Source organism: Cyprinodon variegatus, unplaced genomic scaffold (genome assembly GCF_000732505.1).
Source record: "Cyprinodon variegatus isolate N-32 unplaced genomic scaffold, C_variegatus-1.0 Scaffold106, whole genome shotgun sequence".
NCBI classification, from domain to species: Eukaryota; Metazoa; Chordata; class Actinopteri; order Cyprinodontiformes; family Cyprinodontidae; genus Cyprinodon; species Cyprinodon variegatus.
The window spans coordinates 99823-117960 of record NW_015150559.1 but is presented as its reverse complement, the minus strand read 5'-3'; the positions used below and the strand labels follow the sequence as shown (position 1 = coordinate 117960).

The 18138-nt window shown below is 36.0% G+C and overlaps 1 protein-coding gene across 2 annotated transcripts in view; it reads right to left on the bottom strand.

The window, feature by feature from the left end:
- Positions 1-16420, bottom strand: part of grid1 (glutamate receptor, ionotropic, delta 1) — a 344889-nt gene extending 328469 nt beyond the window's left edge. For both annotated transcript variants that reach the window (XM_015374599.1, XM_015374600.1), the window contains exons 1-2: positions 15951-16420; positions 13917-14072 (exon numbers count right to left, since the gene is read on the bottom strand). In XM_015374599.1, the coding sequence (XP_015230085.1) occupies positions 13917-14072; positions 15951-16029 (235 nt within the window). In that variant the 5' untranslated portion in view covers positions 16030-16420. The remainder of the gene's footprint in view (positions 1-13916; positions 14073-15950) is intronic.
- Between the last annotated feature and the right edge of the window lie 1718 nt (positions 16421-18138).

Genomic DNA, 18138 nt, shown 5'->3' with positions numbered 1-18138 from the left:
TTTGGTTAGACATCTGCATGTCCCTGGTGACATAATGGTGCATGAGGCAACTGGTCAGTTTTTTTGAGAAAACTCACGTGTTGTTTTGGAGGAGGGGTGTCTACTTTGTCTTCTGTAAAGCCATCATTAATAGGTACATTTCCATGTCAAAGCACTTCAACAGTGAACAGCATTGTGTATTATTAAAAATAGCAATGAATTGTTTAGAAGGGTGGGCATTAATTAACAGATATTATAACTGTATAATAGAATTTTTGGTGATAAGATTAATCAAAGGTAGCTACAGAGTGAGCTACATTTGAAGGAACTTGTCTTTCTCTGACTTAATAAATGCCTAGCATTTAAAACGAACCATAATTTGAAAGCAAAAGCTTTAAATACTGTATATTTCTAATCAAAATTTGAATATTTTATTAGACTGTTATTATAAATATTTTGTTATCACTGTTGTTGTCCACATCATCCTTGTAGATGAGATCTTAAATTCCAATGGTTTTGATGCTAGTAAAAAAAAAAAAAGGAAACAAATTATGTTTTCATAAAAATGATAAAATCTAGTCAGTGTATTTTGTTTCAAATGATTTACAAGTCCAAAAGATATTTTTTTTCTTTTTTTGCACTTTCAACTGCTAAGAACCCATACAAACTGCCTTGTGCAGTCCTTTGTCTGCAGCATCGCAAGCAGGCTCTGCACTGGTAGATCATGAGAGAGAGTACGCCCATAAAACTACAGCTCATACTAAAAGAGAAAGATTCAGATTTTTAAGCTTTTAAAGAAACATTCACATTAACTGCATTTTGCAAACATATCATAGATTGTTGAGGAAAACAGAATCAAGCAAAGGTGTTATGACTTAAAAATTCAATTACAGACCAGGTAAACAATGAAAGTGAACACGCTCTCTTCATGTTATTAAAAGTGAGTGTCTGTGCGCAGGTCTTTCTTGCTCTAAATAAAAAAACATAATAATCATTTTCATGCATAATCTATTAAAACTAAGTGTCCATTGGATAACAAGGACAAAGTTGTCGTAAATTTAGCATGTGACCCCTTTGGAAACCAGCATGGAAACCTTGGGGGAAAAAGTGGATTTGTAATGCTTCCCAAAGGAAGCTTCAATTTGGAAAGGAGGATGCACAGATAAAGGAGTTTGTATGAATGAGGGGTGAAAAAAACATGGATGTATCTGCCAGAGAAATCTGATAATACAAAGAAAAGAAGAGGAAATTAGTAAAATGAAACTAATCAGATAGGAATGAATCAATAAAGCAACAGTATACTAATAATAATAAACACAGTAGAGAACGAAGTAAAGCAAGGCCTAATAAGACCATGATCAAAATGAAAGCTCAGATAAAAGCAAAAACATAACACTAGGGGATAGTGATATATTTGTAGGGGCAAACATGTTGAATGAGTTGACCCTGCTAATTTATTCATTTGACAATCCTTGGTGTGAGTAAATCAGATACAAGTTTGGTTGGTATATCAGCCTCAAGTTTTCATAATTTATACACAAACCGTAGCTAAGACCCATAGGATCTGATCTTTAAAGATTTGCACAAATTAAAAGATGTGAAAACTTCTTTGTATGTGTGGAGGAGATCTTCAAAGATGGCACAAAGGTGGTTCTTCAACATTATGCATACCCTATTCTAATGACCAAACCATGCAAATTAATGGGTGGACGATTTACAGATGTAAATATTTACCTGGCATCATGAGATGCTATCGTGTTTTATCATATTTTTTTTATGTATATTTGACTTAAGTTATTTACAAAATTGTAATGTTTAAGTTAATAATTGGTACACTTTGTTTTACCTTCCCAGAAGAGACTACCTAAATGTCATAAAAATCTATCTCAATCTGAAGCCAAATATTTTGAAACCATTTTAATTCAACTGTAAGTTTAGTTTTTAATCACACAAAAAAATCCGCCACAGAAAAGTGTTTCCTAACTGAGTGCATGCAGTGACATTTAGCATCACACACTTAATTCATCTAGTGATACGAATCAGAAGTGGCATTTAGATTAAATTATTGCATTTCCTGTGATTAAAGAAAAAAATTGAAAGTTAATGTTTGTTTGAAAGACTTGTGCCTTTTTACCTCATCACTGTATATAAAGTATGTAAATAATTTTCTCTTTCAAAGAATTTCTGAGGAAGACAAAATGAGACATCTGTTGGAGATGCTGAGACAATGTGACAAAGATGTTTCCCTACACTGGAGAGAAGTGCTGACAGTGGATGCTGTACAGCTCAGAGCAGAAAAGCTGAAGGCCTAAGAAACATTTTCAGCCTTTAAGCCCTGACCTTTATGTTTCACTTCTCTTCTGTATTCTGCTTTCTCTTGCTCTCTGAGTCAGCTGCTTAAACATCACTGGCACCAGCTCATCTAAGTAAAAAGCCTCAGGTATGTATATTTTTGTAGTGATTACACTGGCCTGCATGTCATAAAGATTCTCCTCTGACTCATCTATATCACACAGTGTGAATATAGCCACTATAATCAAGCACTTGTGTTTCATCAGTGGAAGTGTTTTCACTAGTGTTTTGGGAGTTAAACCTTGCCTTTGTAACAAGAGCATTTTCTTTACAATAAAACAGAAGGTTTATAGAGAAACAAAAATTGTCAATATTAATAATAAACAGTGAGAAATGAGTAGGGAACCAATATATCACAGCAATAAATGCACAACCCAATAACAAACTAAAAAGAGCTCTAGCACAAACATATTAAATGAAACAATATGCGATCCAAGCTCCTTAAATCATATATTCTTTATTGCTTTGCAGCTCAATAAAGCGAATCAACACAAAAATCCACCCAAATCCAATGGGACTGTTGGCACATGTGGCTCTAATCAGAGGCTTGGATCCTTCAGGATGACTCAATATCATGCTATATATATCAGCCTGAGGAGAAGCGTTGATACAAAGTTGTTTTTTTTCCACCTGTCACCAAATTCAATATGGTTGTTGTTTTTTTACCAAAACATTCAGCAGAACAAACTGCACAGTTGACTTGTTTTTTAAACAGACAGCCACAAGTACCCCTGGAGTTGCAGAAAGAGAAACATTAAAGTAGTTATCAACCAGAAAAATATAGAACATAATATAATCTAAGTATACCTCTCAACTCAGTTCATATATTTCCATATAAAATCTTTAAAAATGATTATGTCTGCAAAGCCAATGAGGCTACTACTTAAAAAAAACACACAACTGTGTGTTCCTCTTCAAAAATGTAAGGCTAACTAACATTGCGAGGAATGATACTTATAAGTGCAAATAAGAATGCAAATAAAAAATACCACATGCATGAACACAATGGGAAACAATGATTTCAGTCTTGTTAGAAGGACATTTTTCAGAAATAAAGGTAAACCGAGGTGTTTACTTTTATAAGTACGATGCTGTGTGGCTCTTTAAACAAGAACAAGTTTGAAATAACCTAAATTAATTACAGAAACAAGCTGCTACATGCCTGAAAGGATTAGTGGAAGATTTCCAAAAATTTTTTGAAATTTATTTATAAGGGCAATAAATAAGGTATAAGGTATCAATGCAGTAAAAGAACGAACAGCTAAACTAAAAAAATAAATAAAAGTATACACAAAAATAAATACATATGCTACAAGTAGTTAGATAAAGCTGATAATGATAATATAAACAAAAACAAAAAGATGAATAAATATATAAACTCGTTAATTATGTTTATACATTTATTTCTCATTGTATAATTTAATTACTGCTTAGATTTCTTTTTTTTTTTTTTTTTACAGAGTAAGTGAACAGTTAGAAGGTATATCTGTATAACTAGAATAAATAAACAATAAGACCTGTCAGATAGATTTAGTTCTGGACTTTGACTTAATTCAATCTAAGAAAAAATAAAATAAACAGGTCTATGTTAAACCAGTGGTTTTAAAAGTGGGGGCAGTCAGGGAGTACTACCAGGGGCCTCCAAAAACTAAATCTTAACACTAAGGTTCCTCCTCTGTCTAAGTTTGGAAGAAAGGAGTATCAGACCTTAATTGAGAGGGTACTGAAATACCTTTTCCCTTTCGCAGTTATATCCTTGTGTGAGTCTGACCCTTTAACTTTGAAAGTGCTCAAAACAAATCATTAGGCAGGTCACTATGAGGACAATGACTTGCATATGGTACTAATTGACATTAAGACCAACCAACCCGGTACACACAGATTTCTTTTATGTTCTTATCATCAACCGTATGTTAAAAGGTTCCTTGCTTACTGAAAATATATTACAAAAGTTCAAACATTCTGGTTTACACACTTATGCTAAACAAATGTAATAATAATTGAATTGGAATATAAGTAAAGAAAAAAAAAAATTCTAAAAGATGATTTTTCTGTTTATATTATGAATATTTTGTACTATTGCCTGTTATTTTTTTTAATGAGGTCCCTGGCCATAGGCTAATGCAGCACTTGGAGCCCCTTATCTAAACCACTCTTCTGCTGCTCTGGTTATATGTTTAAGGCTTTTGTCACGGGTGGAAAGTGGACCCCTGCTGCTCGCCAAAGAGTTTTGCAGACTCTAGCTGCTTTTCTTAACAGAATTTCTTCCATATTCCTTTTAGGTTAAACTAGCCTCTCTGTCCCTGCTAATTAAGAAAAATTGCACACCGTAATGCTGTCACAACCACATTTTACTGTGTCACAATTTTGTCCAATGTCACCTTCCCTCCAAGGATGACATTTATCATAAGACCAGAGTGTGTTTTCTTTCAGATGTTTCCACATGGCTTGTGGCAAACTTTGAAAAATACTTCCTACAGCTTTCTCCCAACAGTTGCTTTCCTCTTTATATTGCAGAATTTTTAATGAAGTGTATGACAAATAGTTGCCTTATTGGTAGATCCCCCTATGTTATAAAGGTCTTTTGATGATGATGCTCTCCTGGTTGGGCCTGTCAGCTTAGGAGCTCTGTGGGATGTCTAAAGCTTATAGCTTATAATATAATTTTATAATTTAACAGTGCTTCAACTTTTTCTTAATTGTACCCCCAACCTGTCTGCTACTTTTTAGGTACAAAAAAGAATCCCAATAAAACACTTTGCCTGCAGTGTGGTTGTATGGTTATAAAGTGTAAACATTCTAAAGGGCTGGGAATAGTTTTTTTAAGACTCTGAACAAAGTAAAACTATATTTCGAATCAGTTTTTGTACCATAATCTACACGACTTCTATATTTTAGTAGTTTTTTAATTTTTTTTTTTTTTTACTAAAGTATAGCTCTAAATCACTCTGTACAAACACCCTGCACTGTGAAAGGATTAAATGAAAGGAATACTTCTGCTGCAACATTACTAAGCAGATTAAGGCACCATGTAGCCTTTATACAGTTCAATGAAGAGCTTATGATGTATTAAAACTACAGTTGGGTAATTAACTGGGCCTGGTAAATGACCTGATCATCCTCCCAGTGTGTAGAGCTAGTAGAAAGACATAAAAAGGCAAACAAATCCATTAATGAGATTTACAACACATTATTCTTTTCACCAAGACATTAGTGAAAGGGCAGCATTATATCAGATATGGAGCTCAGCGAGTAATGAGTTGTCCTAAACAGAAGATCAGATGGAGGAGATTATATTATGCATACCCAAAACCTTCAAAGGAACCATTATTTCAGCATTTCATTCAATTACAAATTGGTTCAGAAGGAGAGTAGGAGAAAAAGAAAAAGGAGAACTGCACTCCAAGCTCCTCAAAGACTATTGGCTTTCAAGGGTCTAAAGAGCAGAAAAATTAAATCCTCCTTGACATTACCTTGGCAGGGGTCAGATGAAATTGCCCGTCACTGGTGGTTTGTCTTCAAACGAAGACTGTGTGGATGGATCATTCAACAACTCACTGTATGCGGTAGGTACAGGAAATACTCAAATGGGGCCAGCAGAAAATGCTTTGCTATCCGTTTTATTGTTTTGTTTTAGGAAACCAGCAGGAGTTTCAGAAAATAATGAGAACAAAATAGTTTTAAAATTCCCAGCCACAAAGGTTGCTCTCAGAAGCTGGAGGGCAATTTGCTCAGACACTTAAAGTCCCTGTGTAAGCAATTTGATTGGTTTCAACATGCTCCCACCCTCTGGTGCAATTTCTATCATCACTAGCTGATAACATAATTGTCTAACTGGAGTATGTTTTTCGTCAGTGAAAAAGCAGGAGGGTGCCTATACGTTTTGCTCTAGCATGTAAGGATTTTTACTATTATAGATACTTGATATACAGTAGATCTCATGGTAAAAGTAGTTCAGTTTGAAGGAAGTGCATGTAATACATTTGGCTCATAAGCAATATTTGTTTTGTTTTTTAAAATAAGGATTCTGGACACACACGCCACAAACTTTGTTTTAAATAATCAGTAGTCAGAATAAAATTTTTCAGTCCAATTTTGATTTGTCAAGACAATAAGTCTTTTTCTCTGTGTCCCAAACAATAGTGTTTCTAAGGCCAAAAAGAATAGAAAATTAAAGATGTTATATTTTCACAAACATGATCAATGTTTTAACATCCTTGAACTGTGTTTTAAGCACAACATTATTCAGTTTAAATTTGATCAAAAGTTTTTTCCTTCTTTTTTATATTTAGAGCAGGGATGACTATAAGCAGTCTACATTCCTTCAAAAAAGTCAGTGGAACAGCTCTAGTTTAGCAGAGGATTTGGATTTGATGATCATTTTAGTGTTAGCTTCAACAGTGTATATCATTTTCTACTGCCTTGTTTGTGACACTGTCATAGTTTACTAATGAGGTTAACTAACACAAATCAACAGGTGAACTGAAGATGTACTTTGTTTTTAGACAGAAAAAAAGACTCTCCTTTCATTTAACAATTTTTTCTAAGTTTCTTACCTCTTTTTACATTTTTAACAAAAAGATTTTACAGGTACAGTATATTGTCTGCAAAAATATACAACAATATGGGTTATCTTTCACGTCTCCTTTTAAATATATTCTACAAACATTATTGCACTTAAACTCAGCTCTCACAGAAACTCATATCATTCCATATTATCTAAAAGCAAAGTGTTCTGCCCATGTTATCATTTCCACGACTGTTTCACGTTTAGTGATTTCCTCTCTTTCCTCATGCCAGCATTTATAGTCGATGAGCAAATCCTATTTCAGCATCAATAATAATAACAACCACCTTCCTCAGAGTCTTTACTGGTGATGCTAAAACTGGAATCTTTGTTATTTGCAACTAAAATCAATGTTCTATAAATAGGATCACGTAACTACAGTACTTATCGAGAATTGCACATTTGGATACTGAAATTAAAATAAACCTTGTTGAAGAAAAAATAGGATCATGTATGCTAGCATGTGTGGTCAGACGGTTTATTTAGCTAGCCTTGAGCTGTCAACTCAAAGAGATAAGATTGTGGGCGGACTGAATATGTCAGTGTTTTTATGTGAATGGTGTCTCTGTGATATAGTCATTAATACATGTTCCGCTATCTCAAGGACAGAGGATGCTGCGTAAGGGCAAGGATGACACTACAATGACTCCGAGCACATTTTCCTCAACACCTCAGTACTATTCTGTCCCATCAAGATGAATAAAAATTTACACAACTCATGCAATTTTAAAGTAACCTTAGTGAGTGTATTTATTTATTTATTTATTTTTTTGATGTAGTTATGTTGTTTTTGATAACTGTACAGTACTTTTGATTCCATTGTAAACGTATCCCTTGTTGCTAAAAACACCTAAATTTGCTCACTATGGGACATTCAAGAGACATTATGTAGGTTTTTACTGAAAAATATCTTTACAATAGGTTTTTTATTTGACCCTTAAGGACTAAAACATTGTCTGATGTGGAGGCTGACACCTCAGTAGCTCAGCGCTGATGAATCTATAAGCCTGTAGTCTAATTGTCTGAATGTACTTCAGGTCAGAAGTCCCCGCGCTGTTTGGTGGATGTGACCTTAAGCACGTCCATGTTGAATGGGTCCAACCTAGCAAATAATTTAAGCGTTATATTCAAGGTGGATTCTGTGGATATTCAAAAGCAATCGGCATCCAGCCCAACTCTGACACTGATGGCAAGTCCATGTCAGGTGACAAATAGTAAAATATAAAAACCTTGTCACAAGGACAAAAGTTACTGATTAAAAACATATTTTACTTGCAGTAGTTTTTATAGCTATCATAGTAAAAGGTGGAAATAGTGAACACCCTACCTACGATAATTGAAATGCTAAATCACATTTTAACATTTGAGTCTAACTTGACAGGCTATAATAATTCATTGTTTTTGCTTTTATTCCCCTAATGTCTTTATTATTAATAGAGCAGGTTTACCCATATAGAGAATGGGTAACTTGACCATATCAATTAATTGCAGAATGTGCATCTAATACAAGAGTAACACTGAAAAGAGACACCCACTGCACCCCAATTTAGTCACAGATTGACTTTATATTCAGTCCAGGGGTGTGTTTCAATAAACAGGTTTAACAAACTTCATTCAAATCCTCAACTCTAAATTGGTCAACCCCTAAGGTCGGGAACTCTGAGTTTTCGGTTTCACATCCGCTGCTATTAATTACTTAAGTCAACTCAAAGTAGGTCCACTCAGAGTAAAACACAGGCGTTACAAGTATGAAAAGCCATTATCAGTGGAGCACCAATTTGACGAGTTACCATGACGACAGGCAACAGGAAAATCCTACAGTACTTCACCCCACTGGAACTAAAGATTTTAATGAACAAATAAAACAAAATGGAGAATATGTTTAAAAGACAGATAGGTTTATATGAAGTGGACTATGGCAGGCCATTTTAACATTAAACATTAAAAGCACTCTCCTTTCTGTTGTTACATTTGTAGATCACTAATATAAGATTATTTCTGGTCAAAATCACATTCCTTGTTGGAGCTGTAATAATAGAGGTTCTAAATTACATTTTTGCAGCCGAAACTGAATTTCAGAAAAACAAAAATATAGTGCTATTAAAAATTAAGTTTTTTATACCTGGGAATGTTTACAAAGTTTAAGTGGCCATTTTAACATTTACCACCTTGACTGAACATGCATTTATGATATCTGAAATATATTTCTCTACGGTCAAAATAATACAAATGATGACGAGTATCATTTTGATTGAAATGGCCATTTTGACAAGGAATAAATGTTTATTTGTTTTTTGTTTTTTATGAAAACAAACTATGACAAAAATCTGACTAGATCAGGAAATATAACTGGCTGATTGGCTGTAAGGAGAGCAGAGAGAGAGGACACTCCGAGTTTACTGAAGAAAACCTGCTCCCCGACCAGGTTAGCTCTGGGGAGAATGTTACTATGGCAACTGAAACAGAGGTTGAGGAAACTCTCTTTGTGAAACGGAAAACTCAGAGTTTCCCTGATTTCAGGTTTAGAAAATGTAGAATTTTCAGAAAAGCTGTGTATTGAAATTGACCCCTGCTAAAAGGCTGTAGTTCTGGAGACTTGTTTTGATCCTTTAAGCTGTGAATGAACATTGTGTTGAATGCATCTTTGAGTTGCTAGGATTTTGTTGTCTGTTATTTAAAAAACAAAACTGTGAAACACGTTTCTTGTTTTGACAGATTATCATTTAGTGAGTCTGTGATTTCATTATTAAGATTGTTTATTTTATGAATAATTAGTTTGAGGCCCACCATCAACATCCATTTTATGTTTATACCACTTTTTGTCTGTAGTTTAGCCCGTGTTAAGAAATTTTTGGTTTTACTTTTGAAAAAGGTACCTTTTATTTTACCCACATACTTCTACAGATGAAGTGTTGTTTAAAAGTATTCAATGGTTTCACCATATTGTCATTCTGCAACCACACAAACATTATTTCAGGAGAATTTTATGTGACAGACCAACAAAAAAGTGCTTAATGGTAAGATTAAATAAAGTTTGAAGAACCAATTTTTGATATAACTACAAGTCTTTAAGGTGCTGACTCTGTTAACTTACCTGCTAGATAAAATAAAGAAGTATAGGGTGCACTTTTAATAACTAACCTAATAACTATCCAACGAATAAATATCCGACAAATCCTGAGTTGCAGGATCTCTGCAGCTCCTGCAATGCCCTTTTTGTCTATGAGCTCTGTTTAGTTGGACATATATCAGAGATGATGGTTAGAAGTGCTCTGTAGGATGTTCAAAGCTTTGGATATTGTTTCATAATCTAAGCATGTATGCAACCATATGCGGTTATAAATTATTCAGGTCTTCAACATGTAATTAAAGTGCTCATGCTGCTGTGAAAATCACATTCTTTTCCTTTTTGGACCTAAGCAACATGGTCATTTTTTTAACATAATAAAGAGAGAGAGAGAGATATTTTCATAGTGGTGTCATTTCAAATTATTAATGTTTCTACATTTACTGAACATAAAAGTCACTCTAAGGTATTACTGTCAGTGTCCTCACTGTCACATTGTTTAGCCTGATACCAGACTGCTTCATCCTATTTTACATCACAGTATTTTCAATTCCATGAGAATAGCTGACATTTTAAAAGGGGTAAATGGATAATCTATTGCTGATGAATGATACTAATGGAATGTTGACAAAAACAGATTAAAAAGGGGAAACGGAATGGAAGACTGTAACCATGAAACCATGAACCATTCCTAATTCGTCTCTAATATTCCTCTCTTTACTCCTCCCAGCCTTAATCTAATTTCCTCACTTTCATTTTCTATTCTGCATCTTCTACTTCTGCCATCTCATCCTAATTCTCCTCACTCTTGTACCCATTCCCAGCATGCTTATGTCCATCTTCTCCTACTTCCTCCCTTCTTCGGTCTACAAGGTCCTAACTGCAGCTCACAGTGGGATGGCAGTGAACAAAAGAGCACAGCCAAAAGGTTAACTTATCCCCCATGTCACTCAACACTCTCAAGCCCGTCTTGCCTCTGGTGAAAGAATTTGAGGCCACTCATCGATCCTCACATCATCGAGTGCACATTATTCCTCACTCTCTCTTGAAAGTGATGCCCACCCTCACACCCCCTCACACATAGACAAATCCACTCCTTCCCTTCAAATCACTTGCTTCTGTGAATATTTGATTTTTCGGGGCATAACTGTAAACAGTAATTAAGGATGTTAAATGATATACAATCAAGGCTGACAAAAGGAAGTTCAATCAGATAGAAATACAGAGTCATTTTACAAACAGAGGAGATAAACATAAAAAAAAGCTTTCTCATGAACATATGAAAATTTTACACACTGGCTGAAATGTTAAGAGAAATCAAGAGAGAGCTTTGTTAATTAAAATGAGTTATAAATATTCTTCAATATGTGTAAACCGCCCTTGTTCACACTCTGACAAGTTAATCATTTAAAAGAAAAAACATAACAGTCCACTAAATTTAGTGGTCGTTTGTTCACTATTTGGATAGGTTAAGGCATACATACCAAGGTCATTTCCACAGTATGTTTGAACAGGCATCCCCAAACTCGGTCCTCGAGGGTCGCTGTCCTGCAGGTTTTAGAGGTTTCCCTGCTTTAGCACAGCTGATTATCATGATTGCAGTAGAGCTGAAGCCTGTTAATCAGCTTTCAATTAAAATCAGCTGTGCTGGAACAAGGAAACCTCTAAAACCTGCAGGACAGCTGCCCTCGAGGACCGAGTTTGGGGATGCCTGCTGTAAATACTTAGGTTAATAAATATTAAAGAACTGGATAACACTTGAGCGTGTAAAATTATATCATTTGGCTTTTCTTTAATTCACATTTGAAAGCAGATAATAATTATATTGTGTGACAATCTAGCCTAGGGAGCTAAATCTCTTAAAGACAGGAAGGTGACTCTATATATATGTGACGATGTAGTATTTGTAATTGTACTATCTGGAATGGTATCAAATTTTTATTTCTGTAAATGGAAAAAGTAACGACTGTTAGCTGCTCACATAAAAAGAACAGCGTTAAGCACTTATCCTAAAACAGTAAAGACTGTTCTCCTTTTTGGAACAATTTTTTTTAGGATTTTAGAACAGCAGGGATCTTGGTATCGAGGAAAGGAACTATCGAAAGACGAAGAAGTAGGAAATTATGCTTAGAACAGCAACTGTTGAACACAGCCCAAGCACAGTCAGCAGCAGGTCCATTAGGGGACTGCTGATGCAGATTCTGAGCACAAACTTATTTTAGAACAATTCCTATTTTTACATGGTTTTCTTCTTTTTTCTTTTTGTTTGTTTCTTTAACTGTTTGTGTGTTTTCTCTTAGCCCAAGCCATCTGTTGATGAGTGCAGACCGTGTTATTGAAAACAAAATTAACAAGCACCACCTTCAAACAAAGTTCTGCATGTTTGCCTACAATAATTAGCTGCACTTCTGATTTATTTTTTCTCACCGAGGGTATCATCCATGTAAGAGCTATATACAGATTTAAAAACTGTTTTTTACAAAACATTTTGACAAATACATTACCTTATCACATAAACTATCATGACTAAATTATGGGCTGATATCTAGAAAAGTGAGTAAATCTATGACTCATTAATGTAAGGATTATTCCAGTAGAAAGGAATGTGCTAGCAAACACCTTTGTGCCTCAGAGCAACAATGTTTTGTGATTGATTTGAAATCCAGTCAAATTGAGGGATTGTAACAGAGATTTTTAAACCAATACGTAGGGTTCTAGTTTATTAGATCTCCAAACTACTGCTCCCAGACAACATTTCTTCAAACTTTCTTCTCCTTACTGAGAAAACTGCTTCATAACTCCTCACTTGATGAAGTCATATATTTGAAGTGGAGGTTTTACTATCACTGCTGCCCTCTTTATCGCCATTGTGTAATGATGTATTGATGTTCAGGTTGAAATTCCTTGCATAATGTGATCACAAATGTAACTATAATCAGGTACATGCAAAAACACAATTAAAAAGGAAAAGGGTTGAAATTTATCTATGCTCCTTAAACAAATCAAGTTGAAGTCTGCCACACATTAGACAGACTATGTGAACAAGAACACCAGATATCTCTGAAAGCCCTTAACACCAGAGCTAAATGACAGCAGGATAATCATAGCAAAAGCCAAGACATATTATCAGTTTTTGAGCCTGTCAGGAGTAGTGTGAATAGCAATGAGTCATCAAGGCCTTTGTGCATCAGGGGACAAAAGTACAGACTCTGTAAGGAAGTGTAGGGGACATAAACAGCTTTTGAAGGTCCCCGGGAACCTATTAAAGTCTTAATGATTCATTTTAGTGGAAGATTTTTTAATTACTTTTTTGCAGTCAACAGGACCATGTTTTAATGTCTGAGAAAGATGACCTTGGCAGAACATGATAAAAACAAAAACGATATTTTTTTGTGTTATATGTGTGGGTGTGCACCATTCAGCAGTGTGTGGAGGCCAAATCAGGGAGATAAAATATGTCCAGCAAAAATCTGAAAAATAAAAAAGCCAAAGCAGAGAGATTGTGGTTGTGAACAAGTCAGTGACACTCATTATTCAAAGAGGCAGAGCAAGCCAGCATTACTCTGTCTTTTTCAGTAGCATAACACTGAAGCAACACTTGATCATCTTCAAACGTTTTACCTTAGTTTTTTTGTACCTCATGTTATCTTTCCGCTGTTGTGCTCTAACTCAATGCTTCCACCTAGCTTTTCAACAACAGAAGACACCTTGCTCTGGTAACACTGCATGCAAACATCCATCTAAAAGCCAGAGAATCTCTGATCATCATCTTATTTCAGTTACACTTTAATTTGTCTGCTGAGGACTAATATAGATTTTTTTTAACAATAAAATAACAGATGTGATGTTTAATTTGCGTAAGACCCAATCAAGCAAAGATCTGAGATTCCCAAAGCAATTAGATAAGTCACCAAGAAACAATGTTGCTGGGAGGTTGGGATGGTTTCATACCTTCCTGCACAGCCTGGAAGGGGTTGTTGGGTTCGATAAGTTTCACAGAGTGGGTGATTTTCTCACTCTGCAGAATGTCATCGTTCAGACTCAGGTCTGAGATGGCAAGTTGGAAAATCTCATCATCTTTGACAGCATTTTCCTCGAATATGGCACCTGTTGACCAAAAAAAAAAAAAAGTTACATAAAAATATTTTTAAAAAGGGATTTAATATTGGTCCTTATGATAGGTAGATTTACTCTTCTCACGACATTATGACTACTGACAAGCAAAGGGAATAACATTGATTTTATCTCTATCATTACATCTTTCATTGGGTAATATATCAGGTGGTAGGTAACCATTGCTTCCTCAAATTTGGTCTGTTAGAGGCAGGAAAAATGTAAAGAATAGGGAGAATTTGGAACATACAGTACTAAAATACAATTGCTAAACAACTTGGTTAGTGAATGTTCATCAGCTATTGTGGAGTATTCATGATTATGAGACAATGAGAAATGAAAAAAAAAAAATGAGAACAGATTCAGCCCTTAAGTGTATGAATGTGCCTGAGGACAAAACAAATGAACTATTGTGGCCTAAACTACTGAAGATCACACTGGTTGTGATTAAAATATATGTCTCAGATTACTACTTCAAAATATTTTTTTATATATGGGGCTGTAGCCTGGTCAAGGTGTCCCATAATGAAGGATCTAGGCTGCTCATGTAGACATACCAAAGCAGACCTTTAGCCGCCTAGTGGAAACCATCTACAGGTAAGAGGTACATAATGGTGGTTTATTCAATAACCTGTTGATAACATTCAGTTATATGTATACGATATAGAGTTCACATAATCTGCAAAACTCTAGTACACTATGACTTGATGTCCTCTACATCTTTAAGACTGCAATGTTTTAGACACTAAGAATATTATCTACAGGAGCCAATATTCATTAGATCAATTCTGCACGACCAAATAAACATTATGGCCTCCAATGCCAGAGGCACACACTGCTTAACTGCCTCTGCACCTCTTCTGTTTATCAAAATGGCATCAGCTGCATTTGAAAGCACACATAAATCGGCACATGGGGAAAGGGGCATTCAGGAAATATTGGTGGGCTACCCTATAACATTATGTGAAGCATCAGCCAATATCATCTGGATAGAGTCCTGCTGCTGTATTAAGCCAGTGACTGAGCACCTGCTGCTTGCCAGACTGTTGCAGTAAACTGTGAGCAGCAGCAATGTAACAGAAATCTGATCACAGTGACATTGACATTTTTATCTGAGATTACAAAGCCTGATGCTGTGATCTGATCTGGAAAAGGGGGAAATGCAAATACTTAATGCAAATTATTTGTTTGGACAAAAATAAAGCCTAATGGGTTGTTTGAAGAGAATCTGTTTGAACAACCTCTGATAAAGGATGCTTCCATCTCTGCATACCCCTGGTTTGAAGTTTGAGTACAAAGACGCTCTATGCCCTTTTGCATCTCTAAAACTCCCCTGACGCCCCCCTCCTCTAACCCTCCCTCTCTCTCTCTCTGTTATTTGACATTGCAGTCACGTTTTAGTGAAAGTTGAACCTTGTCGACTGCACACGATGTAGTCGAGTCAGAAAAAAAAGCAGGAGAGGAGGAAGGAACACCTGAGTATATTGCCTTATGGACATCAATCATTTCAAAGCTTTATTTAAAACGTGCGCCTCCGCGTTCTGAATGCAGACGTAACGCACTTTAAAAGCGCAGAATTGCCTTATGGCTTTGATCTCAAGCAACAGCAAATGAGATGATACCAGATATACCAGATATACCTGCGCCCCCCGAAAAGATCGTCTAAAACATAATAGGCAGCAGTACGAAAATAGTCGTGGTTAGGTGTTAGATGCGTTAGATGCAACTTTTTTATTGGTTTGATAGGCTTAAAGACAGGAGACAATCTGAGTTAACAATTTATTCCCACCCACTCATAAAAGTCGGATGTGTTTGGCTGAGCTTTTAATCCTTTTACAACTGCCTCAGCATTCCGTTTCATCGGACGCTTACCGATATGAATGATTGAGTCCGCATTGGCTGGATTGCAGTGCAATATCCAAAGGGAAAAGCAGATCAGCAGCAACTCCATCTCGGTATGTCAGCGAGGCTGCTCATCCAAGCTTGGTTCAACTGTCCTGCACTGTCCAAAAAGAAGCGCCCAAAGGAGAAAATACAAGCAATAAATATCAAATCCACGATCTTCTTCCTTTCAGAACCAGAAATAAGTGTTTTTTTTAAAGCTTCCTTTCTATTTTTTTCGTTCTCTCTCTCTTTCAAAAGCAACAAAATTAAGTGAAATATATGGTGAGCTCAAAAAGGACGAAGAGCAACCGATGGGAACCAGAGGTAAAAGACTGAGGAAACAGGTACAACCCGGCGAGAGAGAGACCCGGCGCACCTCTCTCTCACTCCCGCTTCTCTCTCCCAGCGCTCCAGCGTCTAAAGCATGGCAAGCAGCTAAAAGAAGAAAAAAAAACACGGAGGAGGGACACCCCTCAAACTACCCACGGAGAGAGGTTCACGTACACACCAACGAGAGGGGAGAAGAGAAAAAAAAAGAACGCTCTTCAGCCCTTTCTCAATCACGTGATTGCAGAGACTTCACGACTCTGCAGCCGTCCCGACGAGCCGAGGAGAAATGATTTGAACTCGCCGGAGAGAGAAGCGCAGAAATCCGGCAACGGCAGACTGTGAGCGGGGAAAAAAAAGATTTCTCAATGGAGAGAGGAAAGCCGACAACAGACAATAAAGAGCTGAAAAGTGAAGGAAACAGTTCACTTTGAGAGAAGTTTGTCTATTCGGATGAGGCGCGAGAGAGCGAAGCGGAGCGGCGGAGCGCAGATGAGGTGGCAGGAAAAATGGACTTCCATGCTCCGATCCCTCCTCTGCGAAACCTGATGGATGACAGGCAGACGTGGCAAAATCCAAAACGCCGGAGAACAGGCTTTCGGAGTTACTATACCATTTAGGCAAAAGAGCAAACATATCATTTTGTTTACAGCTGCTCGTTTAAAGGATTGCTCAAAATTCAGACATTTGCGGAATCATTGTGATTTTGTGCACCACAGGTTTGCAAATCCGTATCTGGGCAATACTTTCACAATACGCATCTGTGTGCGTTTCAGAAGAGATGAAAATCGGAGTTTCTCGATGGGCATAGTCTTACAATTAAAGGATATTTCTCGTGGTTGTCATACAAACGGAAATACCTTTTAATTGTTTGGTTAAGTCTGTCGTTGGCACAGAGCAGAAACTTTCAGCACCACCGGTCGGCTGGACAGCTCCATCAGTGCCGCACGGTGATAAAACCTGACAGATGCAACAATGGAGGTCCCTCAATTCATTAAACGAATAAAATCACGGTTTCTACATGTCATTTAATTTTGGTGAAAAATAAATACGTTTGATAAGTACATGCATATGTATCCATAATTTCATAGATGTAGATTGACATACACATTTCAGTTATAATTTCTAGTAGTTTAAAAATCCTTTGCACTTTAGTGTATGGGAGACATGGTCTCCAGTTCTTAGGAGGAAACAAGTAAAATGCGTAGTTGGTTTCATATTGCAACAACCTTTGGCTAATAGCTCCATTACATTTAAACCCTCTATTACATTTAAACCCAGACAGCTAATGGGATAAAGTGGAGTTTGCTTTCATCCCAATGTCTTGTCTTTTTCAAATTAAACATATCTTACATGTCAGACATAGCTAAGGACTACATTTAATGCTTAACCTTTTTGTCAATACAGGTTGTATTTAATCAACTCATATGATAATATACAGGAAGCTCAATATGTACCCAGGTGAACTTCAGGTGTAGACATCCATGTAGCCTGAACAAAATCCATAATGTTCTAATGTATGTTATGTGGGGTTTAGTAAATATGACTGGCTTGAAATGGACTTGCTGTGCAGATTACCCAATTAGATATTAGATTCTATCTTAGACTTAACAGTTTTACTTATTTTCGATAGTGCACTTCTCTCAAATACCAAAAAAAAGTGTGTGTGTGTGTGTATATATATGTATGTATATATATATACGGTATGTATATATATATATAAAACACATATATAAAACTGAATATGGCATTTTATTACAAAAATACGAATAAGTTATACGAATAACTTAGTTAAGCAAGTCAATAATTGATTAAATATGAAAATGTAAATTACGCTGTCAGTTAAATT